We start from the raw sequence: 22,035 nt of genomic DNA, 5'->3' as shown, positions 1-22,035 counted from the left end.
CCTTTGCTGTATTTTGAAATGCCTTGTTAATCTGGAAGGCTGCTCAGTCATCTAACTTTGGCAACATTGCAGATTGGAAATGTGCTTTATCACTATTGTTTTTAAAGTATTTCAGAAGAGAGACAGCAGGAAGCAAAGGTGCAGTGTAGTGTTTTGTGAGCTCTTTCATTTCTAGCCTTGCTGGTGACAGAGGTCATCACACTCATGAGATTGCTGCAAGTCAACTTGCTGGTCATGTAAGTCAAGCCACTGTAATAGAGTACACAATCACCATGGAATCACTAAATGTTTAGAGAACTGGATAAACCCACTTCAAGTGTGTCCAAGCCTGCCCAAATCAACAAGCAAAAACTCAATCAGGCTGTGAGGATTAGAGTGTACAATCCAACATTAGACCAAATTTCAGTCAAGATCTTTTAAATCTGACAGAAACCATCTTTAAAGTATAAAGAACATTCATTCAATACATAATTATCACTGGACACAATTATGTACCTACTATGCTTATTTTTGCAAACAAGTTTAAAAAGCTACAACAGCTACTTAATTTAACTTCTATTTGAAATTGTAAATTCAAGTTCATTTAATGATTATTTACAGGGACTTCAATTTCTCTATGGTGTCAGAAAGCTTACTGCAAATATTCTGTGCAATCATCTCACTGCTTACATAATCACCTTTGGCTTAAGCACAGTAAAAGCAAATTCTACTTACAGCCAACCATCATCATGGCCACTGAAAAAATCTTCTCTCCATCCGTGGTTGGTGCTATGTTTCCAAATCCTATCGTTGTAAGGCTTGTCATGGTAAAGTAGAGAGAGGATATGTACAAGGAGTCTTTACTGGGTCCTCCTTCCCACTGCCCTGAGCCAGTGGTGTTGTATCGATATGGTGTCCCAATACTCAGTGCCAACTGGTAGAGCCAGCTATCTGTTTTGATTGTGTTAGTGACTTCGTCTATAACTTCATAGTCCCCGATGCTGTACCATATGCAGGCTAGCCAGTGGGCCACCAGTCCAAACACACACACCAGCAGTACCAGTACGGCAGCACCATATTCCAGATAATGGTCCAACTTTCTGGCAACTCGACCAAGTCGGAGAAGACGCACCACTTTTAGTGAACTGAAGAGGCTACTGATCCCCTACAAAAGAAAAAAGATTATTTCATCAGAGGCATCCTGCTGGTTAACAGAGAAAGATATTCCTACACAGTGATTCCTGCAGCTATTTGAAACATTTCCGTACAATTTTTAATGCCTTGGATGAGAGATGACAAGATGCAGTACTTTTGTCCTCAACGGGGTAAATTAAGTTTGGCATTGGATAGCTGTATAAATTACTTAGTTCAAACTTAGTCTTTCAAAGTAACAACAACAACAAAAATCCAGTGAAGTCCAAAGTGAGAAATAGCATACTTGTTAAACATGGAAACACATCATGTTTTGCCAGCTTGAAATAAATGGTACATTTTGCTTTGACCTCCTAAGCCAAACTTGGTGGAGGAGCAATCACAGATTGAAGAACACCATTCTAGGGGGCTTTCCCCTTGGAAATGGGATTGCCACTCTGACCAAAGTGGTGGTCCATCTGCTTCAACAGCCTGCAGCATTACCAGATGCACAAGAAAAACATTAGAAACTAACTGTAATTAGTTTTAATAATAACATATAAATGCCCATTGATCTTGCATTCATCAGACAGTAGTAGGCTAACTTCCTTTAGTCCAACACCCTCCATCTCATAGTACGCTTCATTACAGCTAATGTAACTGCCAATTTTGTTACTTGTAAATATATCTCACTGACTGAATGCAGACCTAGAAACTGTGCAGGCACATTACCTCTCCAAAGTGAGGGCAATACAGACCAAAGAGCACAGGTAAGAAAGCTGCACGCCTTTGCACACAGGGTTAATTACATTGCATATCAACAATACTGCAGATACATTCCTAAAGCAAGCATTTGAGTAGTTTTCTTAATCAGGCAAGATAAATGAAGTACAAATAAGTGGAAGCACAAATATTTATGGAACAGCAGCAGAGGGACAATCAAAAAGTTGATGGAAATGTCTGAGAGGGAACAACAAGAAACATGTTTGTCCTTCTGCGCACACACACAGTTGGCAGTATATTTTAACAGAGATTACAGATGCAGAAGGAAGAAAAACATGTTCCCAATCTATTGCAATTCCATGAAACGTCTAACTTATGCATTAAATTAATCAGTGACTTAAAATAGAAGCTTTGCAAAAGAAGGATTCTAATACAAAACATTAAATTAAATGTCTCCAGATTCTGAAAGTAGAAATTAAGACATAGAAAGCAATGAGGCAAACATTCCTAGTTACTGTGCCAAGATTAAATTGCCCTTTTCTATGCATCATTATCAAATCAGTCTAGTCAAAACACTGGCTAATTACATTATCAAACAGTTTAAAAACTTCACTTTCTGGAGTTTTCCATACGAGAGAGGATCTTCCCCCTTTTGCACCTCTGTTTCTTTGCACAATTAACATCTGAAGGGTGAAACGCAACTGATATTTCTAGATGTAATCTGTTCAACAAAGTTCTTGTATGCTTTTCAAATCCAGTTGGAATTTGTTTCAGATCCCCAAATCCTTAATAAATTGAAGTTCTTTATTTGCATTCAAACTCACATGATGACTAATACGACAGAGGGAAGTGGAATTTTCCCATTGACTTCTGTATTTTGCATTTATGCAAGATACAGGTCTAGTTTATCACTCTTATTTTCATCTAAACATCTACCTAATTAATTGGTTTGGGATATATACCTGCGAGCCACTCTGTACTTGTGCAGTAATACGGGAAGTTCCTCGAAGAGTTTGTTATGCAATGGATTGGTTTCAGTGGACTGCTATTTGAGTCACCACAGAATCACAGTAAGTCACAGTATCTAATGTAAATTATTTCTATTTCGCTGTTCTGTTCATTACCAGGAGTATAGCTAAAGAGCTAGCGATCTGAAATCTGAACCTAAAATCCCTTTTTGAACCCAGCAGTTTACATTTGTCCCAGCAACAAGGCTTACACTGCACTTCCTACTGTACAATTCAAGTCTAGGAGGCTATCTCTGAACAGAGGGCCATCCTCCGTCTATATTACATCTTCTTTCCCTAAGTTATGTGAGCTGTTCAGCAGTAGTACAACTAATATAGCAACATAGTGTTCGTGTCAGAGCCTGGAAGAAAGTCTGCTGCAACTTTTTTTTTTTCCTAAGCACAGCTAATGATCATGTATAAAACAAAAAGAAAATGTTTTGTTTCAGCTGACATTCAAATGTAATTGAGAGTCATTGAATGGATCTTACTCAAAAGTCTTACAAGTCATCAAGTCTGCTCAGTCTAACACACTGCTCTGTGGAAAAGTCATCAGATACATTTACTGAGAGGTCACATTTCATGCCTAATCTTGCAAAATACAGAGACAATATCAGGAGCTTTATAAGTGTGTTCCATAAGACACTACCTAGGAAAGAGTAATTTGACATATACTAAATAAACGTGTGACCTACTGCACTATGAAGTGTTGGGTACTTAAAGGTGGTAAGAGGAACCCTTATACTTAAACTACCTCTTGACAATATTGGCTCAACTCTTAATACATAAAGCTCTGCCCAAGATTCAGCAGCACTCTCTTTGCTGGAAATTATACTAAGAATTGCCTTGAATCAAGCCTGAGCTATTACAAATCTTGGTGCTTTTAATTCAGCTGATTACTAACTGTCTTTTATTTCATTTTTCTTTTAACTGCATTTATGCTACAGAGCAAATGTTTCATAACCCTCTCTACTGAAGAGTGAGAACCTGTTCTAACTGAAGTAACCTAAGCACTCATGGAACAGAGAAGTGATTAGAAACCTTAAATCCAGTTTGGTGCTAGTATCATTTAAATAATGCATGCTTTTGATACTGAAAATCCTGCCTTCTGAGAGGGATGTGTGCTGTTTTATTGCCATATTTGGTTACTTAGGGGCAATAATCTGTAGTATCTGTTGCTCTGTGTTTCTTTGACTGAGAATATCTCATGGTATAAACTACCTAACCCTGTCCTTAGAGGCTTTGGCCAACGTTTATGACGATGTTTTCATCAGAAGATGACATTCATTCAGATTGCTCTACATCACGTCAGTCACAGAAACCTTTTAACAGGAAAACCGCCTAGTCCAGAACTGCTTTTCAAGTCTGGAACCTGAAGTCCCAAACCAGATCAACTTAGGAGAGTGAGTCACACATCACTGCAACTGCAGAGAGGTTCCCCATGATTTCTGAGGCCACTCAATCAGGAGACAACACGCAGTCACTGAGAACCAGTGGTTTTTGCACTGCCATTTCTATTTAGTGAATAGCAGAAGCCACCACCCACAGATGAAGCTGGCAATGTCAAATTCATCCAGAAGGACATTTCTTGGGATAAGACATTCAACTTCAGAATTCAATTAAATCCATTCATGAATAAACAAATCCAAGTTTATTGACTTAAGCGTCTTGCAAAATCTGTTTTCTCAATCTTCCTTATATGCTGAGAAAATGAATTCAGTTTGATAGTGGGGGCACAAGTGATGCTATCACTCTGAAATGCATCGGGTACCATCCCTTCGTGTTAAAGCTACCTGAACCTCCCCAGTTCAGATCCTAAATGCTACCACATTATCAAACTTCAGTCTTCAAGAAGAAAAGAAACCTCTAAGCTGCATGTCTGCTTCTGGCTACATTTTTCTGACCAAAGACTGAGCAAGACCTTTTTTGCAATTGCAATACAGCCAGAGGGAACAGACCTCTGGACCTTGAGTGAGAAGAGGGAGCTCAGCTCTCCCACACGCAATGAATCCCTGATAAGCCAGGCAGCAGGAAGAATGAAGCTTTCAAAGTCACATTACACAGGGGTCAAGAGTCAGCCCTGCAAAATGATGAAGGGAACACTGTCACCAAAGGAAAATGCAGGTTAACAAGTGCAGGAAATCGTTCAAGTTGGTGTTAGCACCAGAGATATCCTCTCCTCAGCTGGAAAACACAAGAGGAGAGTCTGCTGTACACGAAAGGAGCAAGTCTAAGAATAGCAGAGCTGCATCTCTGTAAAACACATAAAAGATTTAATCAGCTGGTTACCTACTAATCTAATAAGTCTTTTCTGCAGTAGGAAATTACTGCATAAATGTTTTAAAATGTAAAATAAAGGCATAAGCAGCCATTTTCTACCATCTAAATTCACTAAAATCTGCTCAAACCTCAAAATTAAATCCCAGTGCATACAGTGAAATAGCACATTTATGCACTATTTTATTTTATTTTATTTTTTTTCTGTTAGAGAATGATGTGTTTTTAACTCTGGGCACTTTTTTGATTAGATTTCACTCCATGACTTTTTGTTTATACGTTGTTAGCTGCAGGCATATATGCAACAGCAACAACAACAAAAAAAAGAGAAGAAAAAAAAGTGAAAGAAACATGCAGATTAAATGTGTTCCAACACTGATATCCTCCTGGCTCTGAAAATGGGGATTGGTACTGCACCATTTAACAGACAGTACTGCCTACAGATGAGATTAGAGGAAAACAAGTTAAACTTTTCTCTACGTCTTGATGTTCAGCACATGGTGGTTTTGAAGAGTTTATGGAGTAGCCAAGAACCAGAACTGAGGACCTCACTGCAAACCATTTTAGGGCATCTCACTGCAGTTGAGAAAGTGATCGCAGCACATGTGGTCCTTCTTAAACTAAACTTTAGCTAATAAACTCAGAGTTGCTAGATCCAAAGCAGTGACAGCAACCTGCATTCAGCAAACCTAACCCAGGCTGAGCTCTTTATCTCCACGCAAGAGCAAAATTGTTTCATGCAGGCTAAGCTGAATTACACAAGCCCTAGTTATACCATGACTGAGCTCTAAGCAGCCTCCTGGAGTGGGGTTCAGCTCCCACAATGCTGCAGCCTTACAGCAAGCCACCCAGTCTATGTGAATTACCCAGTTTCCCCCCCACTCCCCACCCAGAGCATGAAGAGACAGAGGAGCACGTCAGGAGAGTTTTTCATCCAGCCCTTCTCAGCAGGGGGATGAATCACCTCCTAGAGCTGTCTCTCCCTCCTCGCTGAATGCAAAGAGGCTGAAGCCTATCGCTTACACAGCTTACAGAAGGGAAATTAAACCTATCCTTAGAAATCTGGATAGCCCAGATTTGAGCAGCATCCAAACCCGTATTATGTTATTACAGAGACATACTACAGAGCACGGTCTCACAATGTGACTTAACTTTCTCAATATGAGCTTGGAGAATAAATGCTATTAATAACAGTAGGACAAGATTTTCTGCAGATGCAATAGCACGCTTATTTCTTCACTGAACAGCCAATTACTCCACAGAAAGTGATGCTACACTACATTTCGTTCTGGTAGTCCCCATTGACTTGAAGAAGGAACTGAACTGGTTCACAAAAAATGAGCAATCACAGAGTAAACTGAACTATCAGAAGTGCAACAGCGGATAAATTATGAATGGTATTATGGTATTACAGACAATAACTAGGGAAGTCAACTGGAGTGGTAGAGATGGGAGTCAGACACTTGACAGCAGAGGATGCCTGGAGTGTCCTTACTTCAAAAGGTACCAAAGGTAGCAAAAATATCCAGAGGTTGTGTCTCAAGACAGAAGCAAAACTTGTAAAGCTCAACATCAGTTCTAAATTGAAATCATCATCCCAAGGAAGGAAAGAGAATGAAGGTATGAATCAGTTCTAAATAGAAATCACCATCCCAAGGAAGGAAACTGAATGGAGGTATGAAATATATTTAAAGAAAAAATGGTCACAGAAGGCAAAAGAATAAATAAATAGGTATAAAGTGAGAGCTGCCAAATGTCAGGTCAAACATTTCCTTGCAACAAACACTAAAACAAAAACCCAGACATTCTTTACAGTCATAAATGGAGGGAAGGAAAAAAACCAAACCAACCAAAGCGACAAGGCTGCAATGAAGTAAAATAATCCAGACCCAGGCTGAAAATTAAATTAGGCTGTAGCTTTAGTTTTCAAAGATGATGAAGGACAGAAATGCATCAAGGAGGAAACAAACAGATATACTACCTGAACAAATGTTAAGGGAAAGAATAATTAGAAACATTGAGATAAATCAAAATGCAATCAATGCAGCAGCACGGGTTTGCTAAGCTTAGGTTAGCTGGGGTCTTGTCAAGATTTTCTGACAGCCCTCTCTAATAACAAACTTCTTTAGCTGAAAGTGATAGAGAATAAGAAATATTTGGGTATACTAATTAAACACATGGTGGCTCAGAGCAATCAGTGGGTTGCACTCATAGAAAAGGTTAATCCAGCTCCAGGATGCATTAGGTGAATGGTGCCAAGGGCAAGAGGAACAGCCAAACCCCATTCCCAAGGAGGTGATGGGCTCTTACAGCTCAGCTCTAAATAGATGTATTCAAACACAATACTATGCAGGGGAAAAAAAAAATCCTAAAGCCTCTTTCATAAAATAAGGTTTCTAGACAAGATCAGATTGCTTAGACTATGTAAAGGAAAATCAATGTGTGTGTGTGCGGGGGGTGACTGTTCTTTCTAAGCACATCAAGGAGATAAACATAAGGGAAGAAAAAAGCAATATTTAAAGCAACCAGGAAGGCTGGCACAGGGACAACCAGGCAGACTGCAAATTAAGACAGATTTGCAGACACCATGAATTAAGGCGGATTTTGATCAGTTTATCACAGGGATGATAGGATGAACCTGCCCACTAAAGACATGAGTCAGTGACTCAAATGGTCCTTCTATTTTTTCCCTTATTTTTTATTTAATTTTTTCTGCTTTTGTTCTTACTCTTTGAGAAGCTGAAGTGAGGTGAATACATACACTCTTGAGGGCAGGCTGCATCTCATCTCAGCCTAAATTTTAGCAATATCTGCTGTGATAGGACAAGGCAAATGGTTTTAAATGAAAAGAGGGGAAACATCTAGGTGGGATATAAAGCAGAAGGTTTTTTAATATAACGGTGTTGAGACATTTGCACAGGTTGCCTGGAGTGGTGGATGAACCATCCCTGGAGACAGCCAAGGTCAGGCTGGATGGAGCTCTGAGCACCTGATAGAACTGTGGGTGTCTCTGATCATTGAAGGGGGGTTGGACCAGATGGCCTTTAAGAGTCCCTTCCAACTCAAATGATTCTATGAACATAGGGAATCATATAGCAAAGGCCCCTGGTCTTCCTGTGGAGTGGACCTGGCTCTGCTTTTTATCAGATGAATACCATGGATTCAGGAGGACCATCCAAAAGGACAGACAAGCTGCTCAAAATTCAACTAGCAAATCACTCCCAGAAGAAATTTTCAAGCTGAGCTACTTAAATAGAGCTTAGCTCTAAAATCTCTGGTTAGCTCCTTAATGCGTCTTTACTGGGGCTAATGTTGAAATAAATCTTCCAGCATATCTCAGAAACCATTTATTTTAGGTAATCAATTAGAGCAATAAAGTTGCATACATACAAATCAAAATGCTGGAATGAGAAAAATAAAAAAGCAACTTTCCTGATTTATCACCACTTTAAGAACTGAAATTATGGCTGGATTCAATTATATAAATCTACACTGGAATAAGGGACATTGCTTCTGCACAAACTACCTCAGCCCTGGATCCAGGCTGAGCCCATTTAATGTCTGGTCCTGTATCTCAGATAGCAGTGGATGTAGTGAGCACAAAATTCAGTCCTTACAGCAAAATGAAAGCAAGTACATTTTCTCATGCAGTCCCTGAAAGCATCCCCGAATTTATTGCTCAGGACCTTTATTTCAACCCATGAAGATGGGGAGCTTTTCTGTTGGCTTCTTCCCCCTCAGAAAAATATCAATAACCCACAGCACTATAAATACAGCTCCAGTGAACTGCTTACAGTCCAACCACACAGCTCAAAACACTTCAAACACTGAAGAACTGAGGTTATAAAAAGAAGGAAGACTTGCAAATATTTACTCTAGATTCCAGTTGATATGTATGAGGACTTCTGTAATTTTTGTTAGTACAGCAGGGTGCCCAACTGGGCAATATCATAAAAAATGATGATATCATTAAGATATAATGATATCATAAACACCATAACTTTCTCTTATTTAGAGAAGGCAGACGGAGGCCAAAAGGGAGGGAGATGAAGGGGAGTCCCAGCAGTCAGGACAGCTACTGAATTTAGTTGACAGCCCAGTGCCAACAAGAAACCAAAAACTTCCTATTCCAAATACAGGAAGGAAAAGAGAAGAAATATCAGGAGAGAGTAACATGAGCTGCAATGTTTCTGCAAGTATTTCAGAAGCCACAGGTAGCCCTAATGCTGAGGGTTATGTGTAACACCAACTCTCACTTCAGGGTTCAGCAAAATGAAGACTTGCACCAAGTTACAAGGTTGCTCTCCTTGTAATGTGTCTAATTAAACCACCAGCCCTACAGATAGTTTCTGCAAAGGGATGGGAGCCATTCTGTGCATACCCAAAGACTAAAAACTCCTTTTCTTCCACTTGTGGCTGTGTTCTGCAAGCTCAGTAATGTGGATTCTGTGCTATTCCCATCAGTATTACTTAATTCAGTATCTGCCTGGATTAGTTCATTTGCCTTGTATCTTCCATAAACTCCTCCTCCTCTGCAAGAGACAGCATCCAACAGATGCAAAGCTTTCCTTGAAAGTACTCCCCATACAACTTGCCCTAATTAGATTCTTCGTTACTTTGCATGGCTCTAACGATCTGAGTTAAAGTGCTTGTACCCAACATCTGCTTCCTAGCATCGTACACACCATGCCTTCATCATCTACTGAGTATCAGGCACTTCCTATCACAAGTTTTCTCACACATGAAAATGTATACACCTCCAGTTAGGAATCTGCAGAAACACCCCAAAACTGCCATCTTCTTACAGCAGTTATAAAGTTGTTCATTAAAGAGTGGCAGACAGAACTGTAGCTCAAAAAACAAGCTAAGAACAACTGATGCAATTCTGCACCTCAATGATGGGGCAAATATTGTTAAATAACTATATCAAGTCATCTGTGGTTGGCTACACTTATATTTGGACATCTTTACCAAGCCAATATATTATTATATTACATTTCTCTGCACACTGCAGCAGGATGACAGCATTCTTCATATTTAATTGCCTTCCCACTGCATTACAAAGGGGAAAATGCCAGGTCCCAGGCTTAGCATGCCTGTCATTGTGTTGCTAGGAGTTTTCAACATAGTTTAACAGTTGGCCGCATCAGGGATTTAGCTCTGGGAATTATTTTGTCAGATATTATTTCAGGGCCAAAGCCACGTTCTTGAAATGTGTCAATTTGTCCCCACCTTGATCACACTACTCAGTCCACCACTGGGGTCCATAAAGCCTTATTCAACCAGCTCTGGGAAAGAGAATGCTCGCAGCAAAACACTGCAGACTTGAGCATGGTGAAGCCAGTTGTACCAGCCTGTATTTGCATTCAGTTTACATACACTGTTGTTTTAGCTAACAACAGTGATACAAAGAAGATTCTGCCAACGCTGAAATAGACCAATAATAGCAATTAGAAGTAGATTAAACTTACAAGGATGCCATGCCTTACTACATCCTACACTGATCGCTGAATTTTAAAGGCCACTGGGTCATGCGGTCCTACATTATTAAACAACAGACATACAATTTCAGAGCTTTATCTCGTTTAAATGTCTGCTTCCACTTTCAGGCAGTGGCTCATGTAAATTAATTTTTGCAGAAAAGACGGTCTACAGCTCATTTGAAAACCATCTATTTGGCTATCCCAGCATCCCACTCCACTCGTCGCAGTTCTTGCCATATCACTCCAGAGCCACGTGTTTGGCAGAGATGAGCTAAAACTTCAAAACCTTTCCTTACAACCTCAGAAATTCATGAAGCCAGGTGAAAAATGCCAGAAAAAAACAACAACAGCAACGACAACACATCAAGTACACCAGGATTTTCCAAACATCTACTTTGAGAATGTAGATTCCATGCCTACAAAAGCTGATCCACCCACCTAGTCTTCAGGCTGTTCTCTGTACTCAATTTCAGAGAGCTCAAATGCAGCTCAGCAGCAGCAGCATGATGAGGAGCCCTTATCTAAGTGTGGGCACCTGGGGTGCTTCCAGCTGTAGGGCATTCTCCCACTTGCAAGGCTCCAAACATACCCCATGTTCTTTTGAAAATAAATCCAAACATCTGCTCCCAAAAGGAACTATAGCATGGCTTGACCATATCTGAACAAGCAAAAGGACCTGCATCATTGTGCAGATTGTAAATCCATCTGCTTCAAATTCAGCCCAGCCTAAACCCAATCAATATTGACTCTGATAAATATTGCATCTTGTATTAGGGTTAATGGTTTCCCAGACTTTAACCAACCTCTATGTAGCCCAGTGACAAAGGCTACGTATTAACCTCCCTCAAATAGGCAGATCACACAAAAAGGATGAGCCTCAAGCTAACAAAATCCTCTAGTTTCAGAAGTAGGGACAGATGATTTTATAAATGCATGTTTCCATATATATATATATATACACTACATATGTATATACTAATGGAAAGAACTGTTACATTCAGTTACTACTCAGGGGAAACAAATAGCATAGCTTCATTTGATACGTATGTCCAAGACTCCATGCAATTGGATTAGACTTCAAATTTCCACAAGCTTTTAATTGCCCTACTAACAATAGGAATTATACATGACCAAAATCTTTGGATCTAAACATAAATCCTCCTATCAACAAGAACAATAGAAATACAGTCCAGTTTCAGGGATTCTGAGTTCATACATCCCATTCTGGTTTACACCTAGAAAACAAGCTGGGTTCCTCAGCATGTTTAGTACTGTCCCTTCTTACACTTCTACATATGAGTGATTTTCTGTATGGCTTTGCTTTAGCCAGAATGTATGTCAGTGCAAGTAATATTTCCCAATTAGAGAAGATGACACACATGAGATCTCTGGGACAATCTCATCCTACCAATTTTCTTAAATAAGGCAAGTATCCCACTAAGGATGCCACTTTCCTCTCTCTCAGCTTATTTTTCTCCAACCTATTTTACCTTGTTTTTCTACCTTCTCAATACCACTTAGTCACTTAATTCCTCATCCATCACATCAATTTAGATCACTCTAAGCTGTGCAAGGTATCTCTCTCTCATTATCTTGCCTTTTCCCTTCATTCTCATAAATCCCTAAGAGCAGAATGTAGCAACCTGGCTCCAGGAATGGGAACCTACACCTCTAAATCTGCATCAAATCCACTTAATTCCCCCAATTCTCAATTTGTGTGTTGTAAACCTTTTCATCACATCCACCTACTGAAGCTCAACAACAAAACAACTTTGATTTACAGTCATGCTTTTTCAGGCTGGAATATCACAAGACTGCAGCTTTGCCGTAGTGTTTGTAATGGAGATGGCACTGTTCCTACCCTGGCCAAGGTTGACTGGTGAGATACTAGAACAGGCTGCCCAGGGAAAAGATGCAGTCACTGCCCCGGACATTTTCAAAACCAGGTAGATACTGCACTAAGTGACATGGTCTGGAGCAGTCACAGGCATAGGCTGGACTAGATGATCTTATTGGTCTCTCCTACCTTAACGATATGATTCTATCTGGAGAACTCCTGTCCTCAGCAAGGAGACTTACATTACCATTACTGGTTGGACTGGATGATCTCAGAAGTCTTTTCTAACCTTGATGATTCTATGATTTTTCATATTTCTTTGGTGGAACTTTCTATTCCTTTCCTCAATTCTAGCTTCATAAAATAGCATGAAGTGCACATGGCATTTTGTACAATGACTCAGTCTCTGCACAAGAAACTTCCAAACACCTATGAGAGCACAGGGTAGCAAACACGTATCCTGACATAGATGGCACTGAACTGGCAGCTTATATTTTATTATGCCTGGGCTAAAATCAAATCCACACACACTAAAAGCAGAGCCACAAACCTCAACCCCCTTGCCATATCCTTCCTTATGCATCCCAGACCTACTCACAGGGAGGAGAAGAAGCTGCCTGCACTGGACTCCCCCCCACGTACAGAATCCTTTAATAACTAATAAAAGCACTTTTGACACCTGGAGGCTGGAGATGGGATGCACAAGGAGAGCAAATCTGGAAAGGAATATTTCACTCTGTTGGCTTTCAGGGCAATTCATTCTGATTTGCGTCCACATCAAGAATCTAAAGAGCAACAGCATCTTTACCACTAAGCTTTGATTTTCTATCAACTTCTCCGGAAATTCAACAACCACAATCTTTAATGCTAAATTCCCTTATCTAACACACAGCATTAAGATGAAGAGCAAAAATCTACCAGAATCAAGAGCTAAAAGAGCTTATCTCTCTTCTGCTCGCCTTAAGGAAGAAACACTCAGTTTTTAATGAGAAACACTCTCCTTTCAATCAATCGGGATATTTCTTTCAAATTAAGGTTATCGATTTACTTATTTTTGAAACATATTGCTGCTGCAGGGTGAAGAATTTAAGTCCCACAGAAGAAAACATCTAAAACAAACGTTAAAGGTGAAATGAATATAAAGTGCATAATAACTAGAGCCACCTAGAACACACCAACAGGCTTAAAGGACATACACATCACAAATGAAGACATATGATCAGAGAAAAGGGAAAATGCAGACCCAGGGAGCAAGACTGCCCTTTTACATACCCATCTTCAAAATCACTTCCACTCTTTTCAGGTGACAGAGAAAACATGGATTGAAAGGAAGTATAGGAGTAGTTACACTCCAGAGTCTGCTGGAGGCCGAGGGCTATAATGAATCATTTCACAGGATAGAAATGGTGCCATTGGTTCTCTTGTTAAAAAGGAGCTGGTATTGCATTTGTCTGAGGTAAATCATATCATGAACTGCAGTGATCCTAGAGCTGCTACCTTTTTATTGTTACTACAGTTTGGTTCAAGTTTGCCACTCTAAGCGTGCCTTGCTTATAAATCACTGTGCCCACGATTCTTTGCTGTCACAAGCACTGCAGATGGTTTAACTCCCATGTATACATTAGAGAAAGAGCTTAAGTTCTTCAGTCATTTAAATCTGTATGGATTGGGCACAGAAATTTTCTGTTTGTTTTACATATTAAAACATGAAAATCTGAAAGCAACACTGAATTTTTATGAAAATCCAACTACTCTTCTCTGAAAATGTGATGGTAAAAAGCCGTATATTTACAACCTTGATAATGCCACCTCCTTACACAGCCTGACTGTACAACCTGATTCCAGACGGGCAGCCTTCATACACTCTTGAATTTAAGCTCTAAGTATTATCACTTCTGTCATACCCTCTATAAATAAAATGGAACAATGTCAGAAGAAGGTACTCAGCGCAGAGACAGGGATGGAATTTTAAGGGCTCTACAAAAGTCTGCATTAAACAAAACAAACTCAGATTTCATAAAGTGAGGATACGTAATTGTAGGATTTTTTTTAAGAACTGAAAAAACAAAGTGTTCTAAGAAAAAACTGTTAAAATGTTTAAAAAACAAAAACAAAGCCTTTTTCATCTGTTTATGGTCCTAAAGATAAAAGGCTCTAGAGAAAAATTAAAACACATCCTAATGCCATTATAGTTGCATTTTAATAATGAATTTTCTCTGCATTGACTTGTGCCTGTATTATTTGTCCTAGTTATTCCTTGTTCTCTCTGTTATCTTAGGCTTCAAGCTCAACTTATTAAATGTTAATACATTCAGAAGTTAAAAAGCATTAATTCGGTGTCCCTTCTACAATTCCAGCACTAACTTAAGAACTGTCCTTAAAAAATGGAGATAAACTTTCTTCTCAACCAGTCATTGAAAAGCACAACATAAGAAAATCACAGTATTGTCTGCAGGATTTTAAAGATGCTCATTCCAGCACACCCCTAAATCAACTCCTAATTAAAACACTCATCTCGAGGTGGACAACAACGGCTTACCTCATCCACATTCTCAAAGGCATTGATGATGTCATACGGTAAACAGGACAGAAGATCAATCACAAACCACGTCTTCAGGTAGTTCATCCTTATGAGTTTGGGATCAGATATAACCTCTCCACCAGGGCCAACAAAAGTTGTATGAAAGTTCAAAACAATGTCAACCAGAAAAATAACGTCCACGACACTGTCCAGCACAAGCCAGGCAATGTTGTTCTGCTTTGTCTTGAAGGAGACGTTATATGGAACCATAATTGCCGTGTAGAAGGTTAGAATTAAGATGACCCAGTCCCAAGTGGTCTTAAAAGCACAATAATGTAATATAATGTGCGGTGGAGTCTTTGGAGCTTCCTGCTTGTACTGAGGAAGAATATCAGATCCCAGCTGGAGAACCTGTAAGAGAAAAAAAAACAAACGTTAGTGTTTGCAATTAACATGATTCAATTCAGGGCTTCACAGATTTCTGTAGGAAGAAGCACAAAGACAGCACTGCATTCATCGGACATTCCAAGACAACCCACAGTTTCTACATGATTTGATTTATTTAGCCAGCAAGCACGTTGGTGCACAAGTCACATAGGAAAGTGCTATAAGGAAAGCACATGAGGATAACCTTGCACAAAGGCATGTCACTGCAGATGTGCTCAAGGGAAACCATGTCTAAAGAGCAAGGGCAGAGGCTCCATGCCAACAGGTAGTGGGTACCACAGCATGGACTCATGCCCTGCAGTCACAGACATGAAGTATTCATTCACATTTGGAAGTTTAACAAGATTAATTCTTCGTGTTCGATCTCTGTTTTAAACCACTGCTTAGCCACAGCAAAACCCTATCTAGCCAGACATCAGCCTTGCAGGCCAACCTCTTTCTATAATAACATGCACAACTTCTGCCTTAGCCCCATGGCAATACCATGCCTCCTGCCCATCTTCTTCAAAGAGCTGTTGCTTTTACAAGCTCAATAACACCAGTGGGTTCCATTTTATTATTTTATTTCTTGTAATTACTCCTTTTTTTTTTTTTTTTTTTTCTTCCCATGTGACTATAACCACCTCTATGCTTATTTTGTGTAAATTGTGGAAATGGAAACACTGCAAAGGAACCGAGCCAAATCCATTCAAGACATTCTTCCCAGCTGATCTAATTACCTCTTATCTCAGTCCAACACAAAGGAACACACAGCACGGTAATATACTGTGCTGACAACTGAAAGTTTTGTGTGTATTTTGGAACTAATCACACCTTTCTGCTTTGGGGGGGGGGGGGTCTCAAGTATATATAGGATAAAATAAGTAATTCCAGCAATTTTGAACTCATTTCAGCTCTGTGACTCCCCACATTAAAGCACCATATTTGCAGGACAGTTAGACTGCAAATAGCAGCCACACACATGGAAAAGCAATCAAATGCAGAATGGGTGCTCAGTGAATGGCTCTGAATAAATAACACAACTAAGCAGAAGAACTGAAGCATCTCAGATACGGACTCTCCATTAATGCTTTACAGCATTATTTTTAAGATGAAAAAAAAACTGTTACTGAGATCAGCAAGCAAAAACCTGGCTCAAATGAAAAACCTCTTCTCCAGAAATCACAACAGTAGCAGCCTCTCTCACTCTGTGGAGGATGGTGTGGTTTCCCAGTAGGTCTGATCTGGCTCAGTGTCATTCTGTAACCTGATGGGGTGCAAACCTCCCCGTGCCCATCTTTTCCCACCCTCCCTTAATGTCAGATTTAGCAATCATATCATTTAAGGAAAATGAGCTAAGCTGATAGAATGAAAAATTAAGTTGTTGTTACACGAGCAACCTATTTGTTTTCTACAGAATTAGCCAAAATCAAATAAATCTATCCTGTGGTCAGAAAACCACCAGACAGAATACATGGGAAGCAGCAGAGATCTCCAGGAGACCACAACTGCCTCTGTGCCATCAGCTCTGGTGTAACACAAAGCCATGTGCTGAGCTCCAGCCAATTAACAGAATCACAGAATTATCAAGGTTGGAAAAGACCTAGAAGATCATCCAGTCCAACCATCACCAATACTTCCCAGTTAAATCACATGCCTCAACACAACATCCAAATGTTTCTTAACAACACATTCCAGGAGCCCAGACCTAGAGGGGCTCACCAGACCCTTTCAGACACCAAGCCCCTGGAGAGACCCACAGACATACCAGCCTCCAGGTGTTCCTTTCCAGTGCCCAAGACAAGATTCACATGCAGCACTCCTGTATCTAACCAGCGGGCATGGAGAACTCACTCGTGGATCCATGCATCCTTTCTGAATCAAAAGCAATGCATTCTCCCCGCCACCCCAAAGCAGAGCAATGTTATATCCCCCCTCCCCCATACTCCAAACCAGTGTTCTTCTCTGCCCATGAAGCTTTCTTCAATGCCAAAATACCATTTTGTCTTTGACTCAAACTGGAGATTATCTCCAGTTATATCCTCTTTCTGGCCTCGCCTGTGGACGAGACAGTTTCACACTTCACTATGACAAATACATCAGAACAGGGACTTCTTTCCATGGTTTCTCCAGATGTGTTTGTTCCCTGTCTCATTCAGTGAAGTAGGAGTTGGAAGCAGTAACTAACTATAAATGGAGTAATAATTTTCCTTGGGCTCAAGATGAATGTGATGAACATATGCTTGATAGTTCCCAGTGCCTCTGGTGGTAGAGTGCTTAGAAGATCCCATGCTACAGTAAAAGCATAATTATTATTCTTAGCATAATATCACGCTGATTTTGACATGGTGTGTGGGTGGCAAGTGGCTGAAGAGACCACTGAACTATAATGATTATTTATCTCATGCTGCGTGACTTTCTAATTTTAAACCACTAAAGAATATACAACATCTTGTTAGGCAACTCTATTCATCGCCGACTCTGAATGGTTCTTGCTTACAACTAACTAACATGATTGATAATGGGTAAAACTAGTAAGGTGGGCAGTACCTTCTGCCAGGGATGAGCTGTGAGGAAAACACACCTCCTCAGACACAGAAGTATGAGAAAGGGTGCCTGGATGGCAACCTCTACATAGGTAAAAGCAATCTCACTCTGCACCCCTGGCACCCCAAAGCCAATGCTTTGGCTTGTCTCCAAAGCATTCTGCAGCTGCAAAATCTTGTAAGAGAGAAGACTCTACAATCCCCAAAAAGCCTATTCCCACATACAACCTTTACCATCACTTGAGCTTTTCCTGCTGCCTGTCCTAAATCCCCTGTTGCATCTTAGTTCAGTTAGTCTTTCCTCTAGCTACAGTGGGCACAGTGAACCATTTCCTCTTTTCTTTCATGCAACTGCTTTAGACATGTTTGAATACAGCTACCATATCTTTTCCAGACTTTTTTCCAGACAAATCCACTAATGAATATAACCAAATTTACAGAACATGGAAAATGTCACCAATTAGAAAAACAAGTGCAAATAATTCAGCAGTCAGCCAAGATGCTGGTATGGGATTATTCTTGGAAAACATTATGCTGCCAGCACCTTGAAAATTGTAGGCTTCTATTCTGATTTTGTTTCACATAAAGCTCATGATATACAAAGTCCACTTAGACAAGAAAGGAAAAACAAAACAACAACAATGAGAAAAGCATTTAAAACTGCTGCCAGTTCTTAGCATCAAACTCAGGACAAGCTCTCCAGCACAAGGGGGACAGGGCTGTCATATTTAGTAGCCCGTATATTTTGACCACATTTTTACCCATATAATTTTCATTACCAATGACATGAAGATGAAAGCAGTACCTCTGTATCATCAGTTAACCTGAAGGCTTTCACTTGTTGCACCATCTGCACAGTTAAGGAGATGTTTGCAACCTGCCAAAGAGTTCATTTCATCAGTTCTGAAGAAGAAAATAATTAACAAAATACTTCAGGAATGACTTTTCAAGTAAGCTGAGCTTAAAGGTGTATGTGCAGTGAGTGTGCCTGTACAACCCCAGGGATCTAGGCAGGGATGCTTCCAAAGAAGAGCACCTGGCTTCTCAAGCAACCCCGTTTGCCAAGAAGTGGGCACCTACAGGTAGACCATTCATGGGTCTCAGAAACATGGAGTCTGGTTCCATTCTGCTGTGAGACAGCAAGCCACAGACCAAACTGCACCCCAATCTATGCAGCAATCAGCAAACTTGAAGCTACATTCAGAAATTAGACCTTGTAAGAGTGACCAAGAGATTATCTCCTTAACTGCCCCCCTCTACTATGCCCTCATGATGCCCCATCTGGAACACTGCATCCAGACCTAGGGTCCCCAGCAGGTTGTAGAGCTGTTGGAGTATGACCAGAGAAAGGCCATGAAGATGATCAGAGGACTGGAGCACCTCTTCTGTGAAGAAAGACTGAGGTCTAGACAGTGTCAGTGACAGGAAAATGAGGAACTTTAAAAGGGAAAGAAATAGACATTTGGAGGACATTGTTCACTCAGAGGGCAGTGAGGCTCTGGCAGCGCTGCCCAGGGAGATGTGGGTACCTCAGTCCTGGGAGATGCCCAGTGCCAGGTCCTGGGCAGCCTGAGCTGGTGGGGGGCAATCAGTCCATAGAAGGGGGTTGGATGGCTTTTAATGTCCCTTCCAGCCCAAGCCATCAGATGACTGAAAGAGCATGACTTGTCCTGGAAACATATACTCGGCACACAGTGCTTATTAAGGAAGAGGAGAGCAGAGGCTGAAAAATCAGAATCGGGAAACATCACCCTAAAAATATTATTATTAATGAAACGTTGTTCCCTCTCTCCCCCCACCTCCCATCTATTCCTGCCGGAAGAAGGATTGTGTCTGTCTGTTCCACTTACTTCAGCCAGGCGGGAATGCTTGTGCACCACCTCAGCTTTGTTCATCGGCGTCAGCTGCTGCAACACACTCCGGCTGTTCGTCAGGGCCCGTGTCAACCGTGCAAACTTTGTCCAACCTGCAGGGATGAAGGAAACATAAGGGACACAAGCACTTACATCGCATTCAACATGAGTAAATCTCCCATGCGTTCACTGATATTAAATCTCAGACTTGAGTAGTTTCCCTGAATAGCTGCACAGAGCAAGTTCTGGCTCCAGGCTTCACAGTGCTGCAGAAGAGGAAGAACACTGCTGCTTCAAGGCAAACATAAGTAAACCCGAGTAAAATCAAAATGCTCTGACTTGTTCTTCTAGCTTTTGGAGACACTGTATGAGAGCGATTGCATTGCACTGTCAGCCTTCTGGGGAGTTACTCGGTTGCACCAAACTAATTCTTAAGCACTGAATTTACCACAAAGGCTTCCCACATTTGCAAACCCCAGAGAAGTAAAATCCTGCCCAGCCACCAAGAGCTTTGGCTGGAGCTGCCCCAAAAGTTGGATCCTTAAGTTGTTACTGCTTCTTGCAGTGTTAATTAGATCACTAATGCAATTCAGGGACATAAAAATAAATAAATAAATAGATAATAATAATAATAATAATAAACAACAGCAAAATGCAGGGCTTCATGCTTCAAAGTAGAAGAACTGTAAGACTTTACAGATTAGGAGCTATATTTTAAATAGCACTGAGCAATATACTTCGCTGTTAAACTAATGATAAACAGCTGCTCAAATGGTAGCATGAGACCTTTGCACTGGGGAACGTTTTTCTGCAGAGTTCAGAAAGGAGCAATTGGTGTTCAGAAGCAACAGCAGCTCAGAGCCAGGAGCATGTCACTATGTCACTGTTTTTAGACAAATGCCCATATGTGACAGCTGGCACAGGTACATCATTGGGTGAAGCAGAGCAATGGGAGCAAAGGAAACGTGAGGGGGATCAACGGGACAGCATGGAAGCATTAAGCAGAACTAAAAAATCAGATGTTGGCAGGAATGAAACACCTCCCCTGAATGCTAAGAAGGTGAAAATTAGAGTGAATGTCACAGACAAGAAAAGAAACACAATATTTCTGTACTAGCTTGACTTATGCTTAAATGCCTCATCTGACCGGCATCTAGGGTTGGCAATGATGGGAGATGGTCCCTGGTACTGTCTTGCATCCCTTTCCTATGACACATCACATTCCACTTGCAAAAATCTGAGCTCTCAAATTGTCTCTCCTCTTACAAAAGCAAAACTAGTCAGAAATACCTGGTCATCATCTTACATAAGAAAAACACCTTTTTGACATTCACCACATGTTCAGAAAGCCTGTGGAAACTGGGAAAGATGTGCCACAAAGAGTTGGGGAAAGCTATATAAGACAGGTACCAAATGACAGGAAACCTTCAGCTGTAAAAAATAAACAGCATGGAAGAACGATGACTTTCTCAAGTATTTCCTTTCCACCTCAGTGTAATCATCGTCATGTGAAAGAAGAAAACCACACATTTTAGTATACAATCCTACTATTCTGCTCATTTGGCCTGACCTCTTCTACTGAGGGTGCAAAGTATTTCAGTGTCTTTTCTCCACCAAGACCAGAGCTCTGTGTTGGGCTGGAGAAGAACTGTCACAAAAACCCTTCCAGCCTCATTTGGAGATTCCACATTTTTACAACACCTTCTTTTCCATGAGGGCCATGACTCCAGAGATTAGAAGCGCACAATACGCTAACATGACATTCTTGTAAGTCAGCACAAAGTCCCAAATCATCATTCTACCCACTTCAACTTACATCTCTGCAATAGTGTTAAAAAGCACTTTGTTTCCTATTTACAGCCCAAGAGAAAAATACAGTGACAGCAAGATGCTGGGGTACGAGTGGGAAGGTGAAAATGTATACAGACTGCCTTGTGTCTGAAATAATCAGTACAGGGCACGTCTGTGTGTTCCTTGACCTTGTAATAAATTAGCTAAGTTCAGAATTATATTTAAAACCAATGTGTACGTTTGAATAGATCAGGTAAAAATTTGCATAGCTGCCTACTGCTGTCAGTGTTCCTTCAAATGATTCCTTCCTATCTTTTCCTCTAGAGACATTTAAAATGAATGATAATTTTATCGCATATATTAGCAACTGCCTGTCCTCTCTGATATTTTCAGTCTGGAAGGAGAAAAGGAGTGGCACAAATAAGAGCTGTAAGAAGGAGGAAAAAAGTCAACACTTCTGA

General features: G+C 40.5%; 1 protein-coding gene across 1 annotated transcript in view; it reads right to left on the bottom strand.

Annotated features, from left to right (window-relative positions):
• The window catches only part of KCNH5 (potassium voltage-gated channel subfamily H member 5), a 153,911-nt gene that overhangs the window by 100,808 nt on the left and 31,068 nt on the right, over positions 1-22,035 (bottom strand). Inside the window, exons 5-7 of the mRNA XM_015865668.2 lie at positions 19,781-19,896; positions 14,977-15,369; positions 715-1,144 (exon numbers count right to left, since the gene is read on the bottom strand). Of these exons, the coding sequence (XP_015721154.1) occupies positions 715-1,144; positions 14,977-15,369; positions 19,781-19,896 (939 nt within the window). The remainder of the gene's footprint in view (positions 1-714; positions 1,145-14,976; positions 15,370-19,780; positions 19,897-22,035) is intronic.

Source organism: Coturnix japonica, chromosome 5 (assembly GCF_001577835.2).
Source record: "Coturnix japonica isolate 7356 chromosome 5, Coturnix japonica 2.1, whole genome shotgun sequence".
Classification (NCBI taxonomy): Eukaryota; Metazoa; Chordata; class Aves; order Galliformes; family Phasianidae; genus Coturnix; species Coturnix japonica.
Note: the sequence above shows the minus strand (reverse complement) of the source record. Positions and strands in the feature narration are given on the sequence as shown.